The 16082-nt window shown below is 43.0% G+C and overlaps 2 protein-coding genes across 6 annotated transcripts; one reads left to right on the forward strand and one right to left on the reverse strand.

Moving 5' to 3' along the window:
- Positions 1-364: 364 nt before the first annotated feature.
- On the reverse strand, positions 365-7181 carry LOC139375305 (myotubularin-related protein 9). Of its 5 annotated transcripts, none has more exons than XM_071116952.1 (11): positions 6715-7139; positions 6297-6380; positions 5710-5818; positions 5422-5547; positions 3950-4120; positions 3351-3568; positions 3022-3183; positions 1998-2139; positions 1416-1636; positions 1093-1244; positions 365-888 (listed from the first exon to the last, which is right to left on the reverse strand). In XM_071116952.1, exons 1-11 carry the CDS (start codon positions 6897-6899, stop codon positions 794-796), a joined length of 1665 nt encoding a protein of 554 aa, XP_070973053.1. In that variant the 5' UTR covers positions 6900-7139; the 3' UTR covers positions 365-793. The 5 variants fall into 5 exon arrangements, with proteins under 5 accessions (XP_070973053.1, XP_070973055.1, XP_070973052.1 ...); XM_071116951.1 differs by having other exon boundaries at positions 367-888; positions 3950-4123; positions 6715-7138; XM_071116953.1 differs by having other exon boundaries at positions 370-888; positions 3950-4123; positions 6324-6380; positions 6715-7181.
- Positions 7182-8447: 1266 nt separating this feature from the next.
- On the forward strand, positions 8448-13347 carry LOC139375307 (family with sequence similarity 167 member B). Its single transcript, XM_071116959.1, has 2 exons — positions 8448-9406; positions 10925-13347. Exons 1-2 carry the CDS (start codon positions 9086-9088, stop codon positions 11186-11188), a joined length of 585 nt encoding a protein of 194 aa, XP_070973060.1. The 5' UTR covers positions 8448-9085; the 3' UTR covers positions 11189-13347.
- Positions 13348-16082: the final 2735 nt, after the last annotated feature.

Here is a 16082-nt window from a genome sequence, read left to right on the forward strand (position 1 = left end):
ATGCTGGGATACGTGGTTTTCCTCGTTATGATGTAAGAACGCGAGAGGTCACGACTCAATTGTAAATTACTACAATATCCAGCCTGCTACGCTATAGGGCCAACATGTGGGCAAACATGCTGACTACCTGCTCACAGGGGATTTGTATTGTTGCAGTGTTGAACAGGGCTGCAGTGTAGAGGCTTACGTCAGAGTCAGAGAGGGGATTTAAAAAAAAAGTGACAAAACGCATAATGCTACTAGCAGGCAATGGGGGGGGGGGGGGGGGGGGGGGGGGGTAGGCTACATTTAAAAGCACATCACATTAGTCCCAGGGTTCTTGGGGTGGATCATCACACTACAAATGTTGTCAAGAAATAAGCTATACAATAAATTACATTCCTTTTAATAAAACGTTTGCATATTGAGTACCTTGACATGTATCAAATTATTCAAAACAATGCTAAAATGTGAAGTGTTTGTAGGTCGAAAATAAACATACACAATACATTATTTTTTAAAAATGGACTTGCAGTGAAAACGCTATAAAAAAAGTAGATACAAAATATATGCATGTCACCATGAGAGAAAAGTATTTAAGAGTGAGGAACTTTCACAGTATGCGATGCAATTTGATATTCTTTGGGTTGGATGAATACCTATCTAATTCATGTCCATAGGAGCATAATTGTCTCACAAAAAAAGTATTTATCTGTTCTCTTCCTCAACAGTCAATCAACCAGGATGAGTGTCACTGAGTGTTCCATCAGTCCAGTGTGTCACTGTATTTTTCGACCCCACTTTATCAGTGTTTTCAACTTGCCCCACGGCACTCAATGACAAGGTTCCGCAACTCCTCCTGAGCCTTCTCTAGGTGTACAGCATGTTGGGTCCAACGCAGGAACAGACCTGATACACATCCAGACAGAGGAATCTTGGTAGTAAATAAATGTATTTATTTACATGATCTACCATTTCATTGCTTATTACTCATCAATTAAGAAATTAATGTAATACCTATTAAAATTCACCCATCCAACATTTAGCATACTGTATGTCAGAGGGCTGCAGTAAGGGAGAGCAGACTCAAATCTGCCTGTGTTACTAACTCACCTCTCCAGAGCTGCAGGGACTGTGGCTGAATGGAGGGCCAGATGGCCAGCTCAGTGGGCTCATACAGGGGGTTAGAATAATGCGCCCTCTCACTGGGCTTAAGGAGGAACTGGAACAGACAGTGGGTTCTCTCCTTCACCCCTGCAGCACACCTGATGAGAGCGAAAGAAAGAGGGAGAGAGAGAGAGAGAGAGAGAGATGAAGAGTAAGTGGAAAGGTACAGACAGATGGACAGACGGATGTGGATTTAGTGCAGATACACTAAACTCTTGGACAATGACTGTAGATTTAAGGACAGTCTGGACAACGCATGAATGTCTCACCTCTCCTGGTCACTGTTGCAGAGGAATGTGCCATAGTCTGAGGCGTAGACCTCCATGGCCAGACGCAGCAGCAGAGGCTCAGAAAAGCCCATGGCCAGAGGGAACTGTCGGGCCAGCTGCCACACACAGTCCAGCAGCAGCACGAACACTGGAGCCTCCAGCCTCAGACGGGCGTGGGAGTAGGCTGAGTGGGCACAGCGCTGCTGGAACGGGTGACCTGCCTGTGGAAAGGGAGTACACACACACACACACACACACACACACACACACACACACACACACACACACACACACACACACACACACACACACACACACACACACACACACACACACACACACACACACACACACACACACACACACACACACACACACACACACACACACACACCTCAACAGATCAAATAACACACACACTGAGATAAAAACATACACACAGCTTCAGCTAGTATAGCTAGTTAGCCATTGAATGTACACAGGACTAATTTACACATTACCAGCTCTCAATCTACAGTATATGAGGGTTTGAAAATAGTTGTAACATAGGGAGGTAGCGTGTGACTATTTTAGGGGTCTCACCAGTAGCCACTCCCTCTCTAGGAGGCCCAGGAAGCCGGCCAGTGTGCGTGTGTTGGGGTCCAGGATGAGCTGGGCCAAAGAGCTCACCAGAAGGGTGGCATCTGTGCCCTCTGAGCCATGGACTAGAACAGAGTGGCCATCCCTGGCCAGAGCACCATAGAGGGTTACATAACATAGAACAATGTTACACGTAAACAAGATATTACACAATACAGGAAACAAAACAGCACATCAGCAATAAAAACAAAAAGCAAAACAACACGCATTATGACTCAGTGTAACACTATGCAGCAGTGTTCAAATCAAATTTTCAAGAATTCTTTCAGAATGCAATGCCATCGGCATTTGATGGTGTGGTATTCCAGATCGGGAGAACAAAATGACTTGAGTTCCACAATCACACCACTAGTAGTTAATTATGAAACATACACAAGAGCCTTTCCTTTTCCCGGAGAGTCCTTTCTTCCTGTCCGCACGAGAACCCTGCTGGCTGTATGGACGGGGACAGTATATCCGGAAAGAGCAATGATTCCGTGAAAGAGTATGTTACAAGTCCCTGATGTCTCTCTGGAAGAAGATCCTCGCCCTGAGCATGTTTACTTTATTGTCCAAGGATTGAACATTAGTGAGTAATGTACTCATAAGCGCTGGATGGTATTCACATCTCCTGAGTCGGACTAAAAGCCCACTCCATATTCGTCTTCTCATTCGGCGGCATCTTGGAGCAGCCCGTTACACGATGATATACGATTATTTTATTTAAAAAAATGTTTAACTAAGCAAGTCAGTTGAGAACAAATTCTTATTTACAATGACGGCCTAGGAGCAGTGGGTTAACTGCCTTGTTCAGGGGCAAAACGACAGTTTCTTACCTTGTCTGCTCTGAGATTCGATCTACCAACCTTTCAGTTACTGGCCCAACGCTGTAACCACTGGGCTACCTACCGCCCCAACCACTGGGCTACCTACCGTCCCATTCTGAAAACATTACATTTAGGGTTATGAGAGTAGAGTGCACATCTACCTCTCCACACACTCTGCCAGTAGGCCTGCTGTGGCCAGGGCAGTGTGGACGTGAGAGAGCCATTTGGAGTTCTCCAGCTTGCTGAGCCAGCGATCCACACTGTGGGAGTGATCCCCACAAGCCTCCACCAACTTTATCAGACTCTCCTGGAGCACCTTCCCCCTGGGGACACACACACACGCACAAATATAACTATTCAGTCAACAGGCATAGAGCTCCAAAAAAGTGGTTGGTTAAAGCAGAAACACCCTGGCAACTAGGTTAGACATACGTAGCCACAAACAAATGAAAAAAACTCACACACAACAGGCAAACACACAGACAGACACCTTTCCAGTTGACGGTGCAGTCTCTTCCAGCAACTGTAGCTAGATTTAGATTCAAACCCGCCCCCTGTCATCCTGGCCTGCTGAGCCTGTTGGTTGGAGCGGGTATCAATGATGTAACCCAGCCCAGAGCCGTCAATCACCGCCTGGAGGAGGAGCTCATCCTCTCTGCAGCGCTTCCTATTGGCTCCTGTCAGGGGTTGGCTGCTGCGCATGATGACCTGGGAAACACAATTTTGCTATTTGATAAAGAAGGGTTCCCGAGTGGCACAGCATTCTAAGGCACTGCATCTTAGTGCTAGAAGCGTCACTACAGACCCTGGTTTGATCCCAGGCTGTATCACAACCGGCCGTGATCGGGAGTCCCTTAGGGTGGCGCACAATTGGGCCAGCGTCGTCCGGGTTAGGGGAGGGTTTGGCTGGGGTAGGCCATTATTGTAAAATAAGAATTTGTTCTTAACTGACTTGCCTAGTTAAATAAATAAAACATTATTTAAAAAAACATCTAATGTCAAACAACATTAATTACTGTACATTGTAGTGACATAAAAGTATTTGTGTGTGTGACTAAGTGCATATGTGTGGATCCATGCGTATCTCACCATGCCATTTTTCCTGTGGTAATAACAGAGGACAGGGAAGCGGCCCCCTTGTCTGAACTTGGCCACCTTCACCAATGTCTCATCGTCTATGGAGTGAGGGACAATAACAGCAGGGGGGTAGGAGGGACACACAGAGTAGTCCTTGTTCACATGACTCAGTCTCCACCTGTCCTGCTGCAGAGAAGGAGAGAAGATAGGAAGACACAACACAGATCAATAGGTACATATTGGTCACTGTTAAAAATAAGGGTGATTTAGTGGTTAAGGGCGCTGTACTGCAGCGCCAGCTGTGCCATCAGAGTCCCTGGGTTCGCGCCCAGGCTCTGTCGTAACCGGCCGCGACCGGGAGGTCCGTGGGGCGACGCACAATTGGCCTAGCGTCGCCCGGGTTAGGGAGGGCTTGGTCGGTAGGGGTGTCCTTGTCTCATCGCGCACCAGTGACTCCTGTGGCGGGCTGGGCGCAGTGTACGCTAACCAAGGTGGCCGGGTGCACAGTGTTTCCTCCGGCGCATTGGTGCGGCTGGCTTCCGGGTTGGATGTGCGCTGTGTTAAGAAGCAGTGCGGCTTGGTTGGGTTGTGTATCGGAGGACGCATGACTTTCAACCTTCGTCTCTCCCGAGCCCGTACGGGTGTTGTAGCGATGAGACAAGATAGTAGCTACTACAACAATTGGATACAATGAAATTGGGGAGAAAAAGGGGTAAAAAAATAAAAATAAGGGTGATTTGCAGTTCTACAGTATAAAGAACCTTTTTGAGGGCCATATATGAAGTGAGCCATTGAACCCTTTTTGGTTTTAAATAGTATGATTTCTTATAACAGTGCCTACACCCACTATCTTGATTCTAATAGGGTCTCTTGACATAGCGATCCCCAGGTTATGTGTTTTAGAACTAGAGTAAATTCCCCATGACAAGTGCTCCACAGGAAGCTGACTAATATATATATATGAGCATGGATTCATGTCGTTTCTCACATGTATTGTTTACACAGTCATAATGCAGTAAGTGGAACCACAGGCTGCAGGGCTGGTATTGCGGCCTCAGCAGGATTGATTTATCTGAATCTTGACCCTTCCGTTTGGTATCCCCAGTGAAAAACCCAGCAGCGTTACAGTTCTTGACACAAACCGGTGCGCCTGGTACCTGCTACCATAACCCGTTCAAACGCACTTAAATCTTTTGTCTTGCCCATTCACCCTCTTGAATGGCTCACATACACAATCCATGTCTCAATTGTCTCAAGGCTTAAAAATCCTTCTTTAACCTGTCTCCTCCCCTTCATCTACACTGATTGAAGTGGATTTAATAAGTGGCATCAATGACGGATCATAGCGTTCATCTGGATTCACCTGGTCAGTCTATGTCATGGATGTTTTGTATACTCTTAATGTTTGTGATGATTAGCTCTGATTGTTGCATTTACTCTAAAACAACAGGACATCTGTGTGTGTGTGTTTGTGCTGCACTCACTAGATCCTCCATTTGAGCGTAGTTCTGTTCAGGCGATGAGAGGCCCCACTGGTCCTGTAGACTGAGTTTAAGTGGTCTGTAGAAGAATGGATACATATCGGACACAATGTCCAGAGATGAGAGATACTAGAGAGAGAGAGAGAGAGAAAGAGGCAAAAAGTTACTGACTAGTCAAAACAAAAAGCAAAACACTAATTGTAATGTTGTCTAACCTTTATGACTGTAATACTGTTACACGCTGGGTATGTATGTACAGCCTGTGTGTATTCTACCATCCTGCTACTGTACCTCAATGGAACGAGCAATGTTCAGGCACTCCTCCATGCCTGGAATGTCCAGCTGCAGAACACACAGGTCCTTACACTTGAGGGTGATTGTTCCAGAGGACACGGAAGGCCTTCATATGAAATACACACACATCATTATAGGGCTTCTGTCCAACCCCACATGTTACCCTCAACACTCCCCCTCAGGGTTCCATGATCTAGGCTGCCTCCCCTCCCAAAAAAACATTCAAAAAAGCAAGTCCAACCCAACCAGCTGGTGGGAGTGGAGATTCTCTCAGAGAAAGGATGTGAGGCCTGCATTTCCCCTCCATATCAAATCTTTGTCTGCACTACACCTCCAAATGTACTGTCTGAACCAGATTCATAACTGTAGTAAATGAGCACTGAAATTCCTGCATTTGGTTCTTCGGAGTTCATGACACAAAGCATATGGAGAGGATTCAAAGAGATGGCATGTGAGACAGAGCTTGAGCGAAGGTGGGATTGGTTATTATTCCTGCAGCATCAGAATCCTGTTATTTTCGCACAGTGCTGCACAGGACATGGATAGCAGCACACTGCAAAACGCACAAACACACACAGACTCACACGCAAGGTGTCACACTTATGTCAAACCTTTGACTCTGGCCTGTACTAGAGAAGAGACTGGAATAGCCCAACAGGTTTTCCACACTGGGCATGGAGGGAGAGAGACAGCGAGAAGGATGGAGGGAGAGAGACAGCAAGATGGGTTAGTGAGACATGTTTATTAACAGGCTACACAGGCACCCTGACCCAACATTCAGACTGATGTAGGCTGGGAAAATGTTAACATGTTAAACACTTTATTAGTAACTATTAGTTTCCCCCAATGTGACAATTGGCTGTCAGCACATTGAAATATGGGGTTCAGGCAATATGGCAGCAGTTCTGTATAAGGCTATATGGTCCATCATTACACCTTTGAATATGACATTTAAATACTTTAGTTGAAAAAGCGGCCACGTATTGCCCTCACTCCGTTTACCTTTTCTCTATGGCATCGATGTTTCTGAGAAGTAATAAGACCAGCCGCGAGCTGTCTCCATCTCTGTTAGAGAAGAGCAGGTGGTGGCCAGTGACACATAACGTTCCTTGCATCGGTGGATGAAACGGCCGTCTCAGAACGACATCTTCAACGTTCGCCGTCTTTATGTGCTCTGAAAACTCCATCGCATCAGCGCAAGATGACAAGAAGCGCGCGCCAGAAAAAGTATCCAGTTTATTTTCCTCTTCTGGATCTTGTTTAGGCTACTTATCTGAATTATTGAAATTAAACCACTTATTCTTGTCCCATGGAAAAGGGGCGTGACACGGTCCAAATGTTGACTGTAGCTTGCTGTAACTACAGCTAGGTGAAGTGTTTGTTTGAAGTTAATAACATCTTCATAGCAGTTATTTCCTTTCGTTTTCTCAGTAACCCACCCTTCCCGTGGGGACACCTCTTTAAGCCATACTTGGCTGCTTTCCAACCAGCCCCTAAAATGTGAAAACATCTTGTGGTTACAAAAGAAGGAAGTGAGCGTTTCCTGAAAGCAGTGGTGAGAGAACACAAAGTCAAAGATCCTATCTATACAGGGGCAATTCATTTCAAAATGCCTATTAGTGTGTAGCCTAATATTGGGTTTGCATTTTGTAGATAATCTTGCCTAAAAAAATCATACAATTCATACTCGGTTCATATTCATACCCAGTTCATGATAAGATAATGGTATCGTCTGCATCTAGTCAGTCATTATAGCGTATCCACAGGGCCCTGGTACCTGCTGGCGCCTGAAGAACTGACAATCTAAAGACAGCAAACCTCACCACTAGACCATTGGAGTTGAGTATGTATATAAATCACATGCTAGATTTTTTGAGTGAAATCAGCTGCTGACTGATTTCTGTCTCTTTCAAACTGTTGTTGAACCGTACCAGACTAGTTAGTTTACATTACTCATTGATTTGATTTAGTAGCCTCTACTTCCAACCAAGTAGATGCTACTCTAGTAACTTCAGGTCACTAACCTAAAGCAATACCCTTCTCATTTCCTTTGTGTGACCTGCATTTCCTGTGTGTGACCTAGTCTTTGATTTAAAAATATATATATATATTAATCATCTGGAGATCAAGTAATAGGTGAGTAAATGTTTACACTCACATATTGTCTAAAACATGCAGCATATTGCTATCCCATCCATCTTTCCAGCCCATAATTGGGCAATTGACCAGAAGTGTGTTCGAAAATTAACACTAGATGGAGGCATTGCCTCAAATTAAGACATTCCAATCCCTATTTCTAAGGAGTTTGTCTGTCAGGAAGACCATTAACTAATGACATGATGTTTGTGTATAGCTAGCTACCTGTACCTGCCCTATTAAACATGGAATGGCTACACCACAGTATTATCTGATCAAATCTAATCAAATAACATATTTTAATTACAAACATTTCATATAAACCCTAAATGTATCGAGGAGCCATCTTATAATGATTCTCAGGTACTTTTGTATACTTTTTAACCAGTAGTTCTGAAAGTAGCACTCAGGATACCAAAGTAGTCCCGAAAATTGCATACTATGTCACATATGTGCAGATATGTGCACCAGGTCATTGCTCTCACTCTCTTTCTCTCTATGCTTTTTCCACTGAGCCATTGGGCCCACGCCATTGGATAACACTGGACAGGCCTCTCACTAGCTTTCACTCAAATGTGAGGGGCTGAAGCTCATTTCCTAGAACTGGAATTGCTAGGGGCTGGCGCAGGTGGTGAGAAATGTAGGGAAAACAGCTTCAAGATAACAGTTGCTTTCAAACTAGGGATTTTGTGGCTAATTGAGGTAAGACAGTAAGTCTGCTCATAGATAATGCATTTATGAACAACACATCCTGCCCAAAGCGGGAGTTTTCAAAAATACTTTTTTAGTCGCTAACGTACAGGAGCATGTCTTTAACATAAAAGGTTTAAGAGATATGGCTAAATCAATTTCATCCTATTGCCATTTTAGTGTTTAAGGAATTTAGAGGGGACATTATACAAAACCTTTGAACCTGTACCTGAGTGCTGCCATAAGTGGACACAGCAAACTATTTATTTCACCTTAGTATGGTCAGGTGGATAACATGAGGGAGGCTACTTGCATGAACTACACCTCTTCTTCATAATGGATATGGGAGGCCACTTCTGCTTCTCCTTATCATTCTATAAATAAAGGATCACCAGTACACTCCAATCTACAACTGGCAAGCCCAGTGACAGTACACTTCATGTGCTTCAAGAGGCATCGTGCTCTGTGAATAACTCATTCCAACTTTTTTGCAGCCTCTGAAATGAATTTTTACGGAGATCCTTTTTAAACGTCTAGAGCACTTGCAATGGATTTTAAAGAGCTGGGAGGTGATGATAACCCCGACGGAGATACTGATGGAGAAGCTGAGGATTTGAACAATGTGAAAGCACTTACCGAAAAACTAAAGTTACAAACCCGCAGACCATCATACTTTGAATGGCAGGAGCGCTTGCAGAGCCAACCATGGAAGGAGAACCCGAATGGTTCAAAAAATGGCCAAGAGACTGCAGAGAAATATGTGCTCTTGCCTGAAATTATTCGGGATGAGAACTCAGATCTAACCATCCGCAACATCTGTGGCTTCGATACCATTAATGACGCGTTGGAATTTCTTAGGAAAGAGTTGGTGAGCACACATTTTTTTGAATGCCGAAATTTTCTCCAACTCTGACACGGTTATTTGTACATGGACATGTTAGAAATTAATTAGGCTACACTATCTCTGCATTTCCTAGATATGTAGAATACAACGAAAATATTATAGTACATATGAATAAGCAGTGGTGTGAAGTACTTAAGTAAAAATACTTTAACGTACTACTTAGTCGTTTTTGGGGGTATCTGTACTTTACTTTACTATTTATATTTTTGACAACTTTTACTTTTACTCCCCTACATTCCTGAAGAAAATAATGTACTTTTTACTCCATACATTTTCCCTGACACCTAAAAGTACTTATCACATTTAGAATGCTCAACCAGGACAAAATTAGGACACTCTTATCAATATAACACTTTGTTATCCCTACTGCTGTCACGTCCTGGCCATAGAGAAGCTTTTATTCTCTATTTTGGTTAGGCCAGGGTGTGACTAGGGTGGGCATTCTATGTTGCTTTTTCTATGTTTTTGTATTTCTTTGTTTTTGGCCGGGTATGGTTCTCAATCAGGGACAGCTGTCTATCGTTGCCTCTGATTGAGAACCATACTTAGGTAGCTCTTGCCCACATGGGTTTTGTGGGTAGTTGTTTTCTGTTTTGTGTCTGCACCAGACAGAACTGTTTAGGTTTCATTTAGTTCGCTTGTTGTTTTTGTCATTCAGTGTTCTGTTCTATTAAATAATCATGAACACTTACCACGCTGCACTTTGGTCCTCACCTTCTTCCACCAACAGCAGTTACAACTGCCTCTGATCTGGCGGACTCACTAAACACAAATACTGTGGTTGTAAATGATGTCTGAGTGTTGGTGTGCACATGTCTGTCCATAATTAAAAATTATAGTAAAATCGTGCCTCCTGGTTTGCTTAAAATACGGAATTGGGTGTATAGCACTTACTTTTACTTTGTACTTTTACTTAAGTATTATGATTGAATACTTTTTCTACCACTGTACTTAAGTACAAAAAAAACAGATACTTTTAGACTTTTACTTAAGTATGACATTTTAGTACTTTTTCCACCAGTGTGAATAAGACGCAGTGCAACTATTTGGCAAACGTAACTACCAGGTAGTTACACTGGTTTGGCATCTTCATGACGCACACGTGCCAGAGCGTAGAGTCTCTGTGCCAGATGCCACTGTTGTGTGACGGAGAGATTTATGGGAAATAATCGTGCTTTCACTGTTTAATTTTGCTTGAATGCTTTTCTGACTAGAGCATGACTTTGTGCAATCTTTGCATCCAAAATAATGCAAACATGCTTAAACAATAGGGACCTTGTGTTAATTTCAGAGCAGAAAAATCCCCAAATAGAAAGGCAAAGTATTTATTCACATAGATCTTGTGTCAGTATCATTAGACATCAATAGCACCCACTAAATGCAAAAAACTAATCCTGGGGTCCGATTGCTAGAATTTTATATTTGATGAGTGATTTCTCCCCATTCTCTCTCATCTCTCTCCTTTCCGCCTGCCCTCCTCAGAGGGAGATGCGGTTCCAGGACAACCGTCTGGCTCGGCAGCTGATCCGCCTGCGTGTGGAGATCCACCGGCTGAAGGTGGAGCAGGTGTGTCACCGCCACAAGGAGATGCTGGACGACGCCACCTACGAGCTGAAGGAGTGTGGTGAGGAGTCTGACCTGCTCTGTGACATCCCCATGAAGGCTGCCTTCGCCCTCTCCACCCCCCTCAAACACCTTGGCCTCACCAAGATGAACATCAACTTCCGACGCTTCTCCCTCTGTTAAAACATATTCCACCCTGTGAGGATGGATTTGCTGAATTAACACCTCTGTCTAATCTACACAGGGTAATCAGGGGTGTTTCACTGCAAAGGTTTCTGTTATGACACGAGAGGGAAGACGAATGGCTGGAAGAGTGTGCAGACAGTAATTAGCCAAGTGGGAGGAAATGGAAATGACTCCTTTGATTTGTGCCCCAGCCCTGACTTGAGAGAGATAGATACAGGCCTCCATAGTAAAGCCCTGTAAGGACAAAACACAAACCCATCGCATAGCAGCACCTTTCTACTGTACCTCAGGGAAGGTGCTGACTGATAGGTCAGAGTAGACAGGGAAGATAATGATGAGGTGTGGTTCTGGGATGGAGCTGGTGCGAGTCTGGATCGCCATGGTGTCAGATATATTGCACTGTACAAAAGCAATAGTTAAGATGACCCTCTGATAGAATGAATAAGACTGCCATGATCGTGAACACAACTGTAACTAGAGATGTCTCTTGAGAGTTGCAAAGGGGAATTGTCTTTCTTCAGATTAAGAAAAATCTTTTACAGCACTAACACACACTAACTTGAGTTCCATACTGTAAACCCAGCCCAGGAGCAAGTATATATAAGACACTAGTCACATCACTAGGGACATGTTCCCAAACTCTGTTGAAGGCAGAGTCCCAGACAGCAGTCCACAGGAAGCTGGAGGTCACATTCCAGCAGTCTTTAACCTCTTTAGGGACCAAAAATAACAAGGGCCTCCATGGGGTCATGGCTTCAGTGATATGTACTCCATGCATTTTATTTTCCATTAGATGAAGACAGATCACAGTCCAATCTGACAATGTTGTGTCAGATTATCAGGGTTGAGTTTAGATGTGTTTAAAGATATTGTTCTCAGGAAGAGAGATAGGAGGAGAAACTGAAAGTATCTTTGGGGAAATTAAGAGGGAGTTAATTTTGAACAGGGTTTGTTGGGTTTTTATCGATGTTTTCTGAATATTACCCAACAAAGTTTAAAACTTAAAAAGTTTAAAACTTTGTTACAAAGTTGTAATACATCAAAATGTAGATTTGTAAGTGCCTTATGTACAGAGTTTTCACCTATATAATGCAGGAATATGTTATGGTTATCATTTAATCTATGAGGGAAATATAAATGATTGGAGACAGAGCTGTTCTTTCAAGATGCTTGTTAAAAGTTTTTTTGTTTGCTATTAACTCACATGTAAAAAGGCAACAAACTTGAAATTGAAAATAATGTTTTTTTTATTTGTCTGTCAGTCTGTCTATCCATTAGAGAACTGGTTAAATGACCTCTGTCATTACCTGTGACCTCACTGAGTGCTCATTTAGCTGTAAACTTTCACATCCTGAAATTCCATTAATGCACAGTTTCATCTTTCAACTGCATCAGGCATTCATCTTTTTAAAATGATGTGGTATAGGCTTAATTTATCAGAAAACCCCTTAAAGGTCCAATGCAGCCATTTTTTATCTCAATATCAAATCATTTTTGGTTAACAATTAAGTAACAATTGGTAGAGCCCCAGCAGCCAAACCCTCCCCTAACCCGGACGACGCTGGGCCAATTGTGCGCCATCCTATGAGGCCACTCAGGAAGTATTTTCAAACAGTTCTTACACCATGAGGGCAGTTGTCATCATTTTCACAATTTCACAGTATTATACCAACCTCATAGTGTGAAAACATAACTAAAACACAGAAAATTCACATTTTTGACTGCACTGGGCCTATAAGGGGTACAAGCATAAATTGATGAGTTCATAACCATGTCAAGTTGTTATCAATTATTGTACAAAATGGGTACATATACAAGCTGTGTGAAGTAGACGTGATATGCTAGTTTATGAGATGACCTCATGTATGACGTGAGAGAGAGAGAGAAAGAGAGAGAACCAGGCCAATTGTAATGAATGATAGGATAAATACAGGGTACACAGGGTCTCAGGTAGTACCTTAAGGCCTGGTCCTTCATTGGATATCCTCATGTCATTTCCTGTGTAATGTGGCTTCTATTTCTAGTGTCTCTCACCTATGCTGTTTCTATTTTTTCATAAAGACCAACTGCCCTGCAGTTAAGATGGTTTTCTCTGTCCTCACTCCCCTCATATGCACTGTTAATCAACTAATAAACTGATAGCCCTAAGTACGTTATATCTTGACTGTTTCAGCATTTTCTTTTATCCTCCAGGCTAGGGTAGGCTTACACAAGTTCATTTCCTTTGTCTGCAATCAAATACATGCAGCTTTAACTCCCTCAAGTAACTATAGTAACACTGTATTGTGTGTCTGTAGGGAAGACAAATGTCATTTCTGTCTATGTCTGTAGATTAGTTACGATACATAGAATAGTCTCACAGTGCAGCTTGTGAAATATTGTAGTGTTTACTGACTTTATTGTCCCCTTAGGGAAAATATGTTGGTGGCATTATCTACACGTGATGGTGTTGTGCAATAAAATACGAGCACCACACAACTCAATGTGAAGTTTAATATTGCAAACTGCAGGCCAGCCCACTGGTCTAACTGACAAATAATACATAAGACTATGTAATATTACTATTTTAACCAGACATTCAAAAATGATACATACCGTACATTTTCAGTAAAACAAAGATAGGGTGACAGTAGCTTACTACCCCTATGATTTAATGGAGCAGATCAGGAAGCTTACGGGAAACAAAAAGCATAGCACAAAGCATTGTTTAGTTTTGAGAAGAGCGGTAAGCTCATCCACTCATCAGCAGCCAGATAACACATGTAACATAGAGAAAAGCACTGAAGTGACAGGGTTGGAAAATGGGTTTTACTGCACCTAAATAGTTATCACAATGAGCCTGCGCAAGAGACGTGATTTCAAACCCACGTTACGAATAAGTGACAATAATCTGTAGTAGAAAAGAGAAGAGGAATCCCCCTGATTTAGACAGATGTTAATTTCTGAATAGTTTTTTCATTTTCCGTCAATAGTTTTCAGTCATTGTAGCTGCAGTCACTGCGAATATCATGAGATTCCACATAATCACTTCACCAAGGTGAGGGCCTTACAATAGATTCTGTTCTGTGCCTGCAGAATTGTGTTTATATGGGGATAGTTGAGACATAAAGACAGAAATGTGTGGCATGTGCTTCTCCTAAAGAGGTTCCCTCAGAGTTCTGAGTAAGGGTTAATCAGTTCACTTAAAATGCACTTCAAAAGAAATGAATTAAAACCTTAGACTACCTGCAGGTATTGGATTATGTTTATGACACCAACATTACTTATCTGATTAGACATTTACACTGAATTGGCCTTGTTGCAGACCAGGCTTCCTGAAAACGGGAAGCCTGGTGAAGATCATTTTGCTACTTCTTCTTCTTTGGAGTTTAATGGAGGTTGTCATCCAATATGTTGCATTACCTCCCCAAACTGGACTATAATATAAATCCATTATACTTTGTGATACAAAATGGGGGGAAAAGAAAACACCCTTCCAACTAACCCTACACTCATTAAAAACTCACTACCCCATTCCACTGATCCTATCTACTCCTGCACCATGCCAACGGCCTGGGAGGATGGGACACCACCACTCAACACACACTGTAGCTTCTCTGAAGTCAAATCTTGTATACCCAAATACTTCTCTGCAGATGCAACCACATCTATTTTCTGTGATTTACGTTCCATTTATGTGGTATAGTGGATAACCATTGCTATGAACGCTAAGAAGCCAACCTTACTGAAGCATATATCACTCGTTGACCTCTCCCTCTGTGCTGACACAGATCTACTACTCACAGGGATCCTCTCAGGATCCCTCCCCCTTGACCCATCTTCCTCTACTTTCTTCACTGCCACAGCATACGGCACTTTCTTCACAACTCTGACTCTAGCCACCTCAACCTACCTCTCTCGCACCGGACACTTCTGATCTCCAGCAACATGGGCACCCCTACAGATGACACACACAAAATTATCCACCAAAATTACACAATCCTCTATCCCATGCCCTGCTGCACCCTTCCCACATCTTGGAATCTCCCTCCTACAAACTGCTGCGACATGACCATAAACGTTGCACCTGAAACAGAGCAGTGGATTCTGCAAAAAGCTCAAACAGGATAACTGATATCAAGATAACTGTTATCTGCTTTGCTCTTAGGAACAGGGCACCATTGAAAGGAGTGATTTCTGGGGTATAGTTAAGTGTGGAGGTGGAGTAATTGAAGTTGAAGATTCCTGGAGTTTGTGATGCCCGCTGTTTTGTGTGACGCAGACCCAGTGGGTCTTACCCGACAAAGTCATGTTAGGATTCAAAACTCAAAAAGGACTGACAGTGACTCCTCTGTTTCACCCCACTCACCACCGGGTCTGCGTCACACCAAACAGCGGGCATCACAAACTCCAGGAATCTTCAACTTCAATTACTCCACCTCCACACTTAACTATACCCCAGAAATCACTCCTTTCAATGGTGCCCTGTTCCTAAGAGCAAAGCAGATAACAGATCTTGACCCAAGTTCTGTGACATGGAGCGCCTGCTCCCTCTGGTCAGAAGAAAAACAAACAAATATCTCAAGTCCACTACAGGTTACCTTCACTGATTCAAGTACACACAACTCCTTTCCCACACACCATGAAACCACAAATGGATCCACCAAAAGGCAAGGATCGACTTTCTCCAAAAATGTCACTACTACTGGACCAGATTCTTCTTTATCATGTCCATTGCTGCCAGGCTCAGGCTCCGAGCTCTTCACCACACCTTTCACCTCACTTAACTCGCCCTCATTCACTTCCATTTCCCCTACAAAACTAGGTCGGGTGCAGAGTTTACTCTGTTTTGCACTTGACACCAATCTTCTTCGATACCACATCTCCATTTTTATTGCTCTCTTCCTGAAAT

This window comes from Oncorhynchus clarkii, chromosome 19, assembly GCF_045791955.1.
Source record: "Oncorhynchus clarkii lewisi isolate Uvic-CL-2024 chromosome 19, UVic_Ocla_1.0, whole genome shotgun sequence".
NCBI lineage: Eukaryota > Metazoa > Chordata > Actinopteri > Salmoniformes > Salmonidae > Oncorhynchus > Oncorhynchus clarkii.

Coding starts and splice junctions, on each gene's coding strand:
- LOC139375305 (XM_071116951.1), bottom strand. CDS start 6,899: ATGGAGTTTTCAGAGCACATAAAGACGGCGAACGTTGAAGATGTCGTT. Junction 3,569..3,949: donor ACCACAGGAAAAATGGCATG/GTGAGATACGCA, acceptor TGTGTTTCCCAG/GTCATCATGCGCAGCAGCCA. Junction 1,637..1,997: donor TAGAGAGGGAGTGGCTACTG/GTGAGACCCCTA, acceptor CCCTTTCCACAG/GCAGGTCACCCGTTCCAGCA.
- LOC139375307 (XM_071116959.1), top strand. CDS start 9,086: ATGGATTTTAAAGAGCTGGGAGGTGATGATAACCCCGACGGAGATACT. Junction 9,407..10,924: donor AATTTCTTAGGAAAGAGTTG/GTGAGCACACAT, acceptor TGCCCTCCTCAG/AGGGAGATGCGGTTCCAGGA.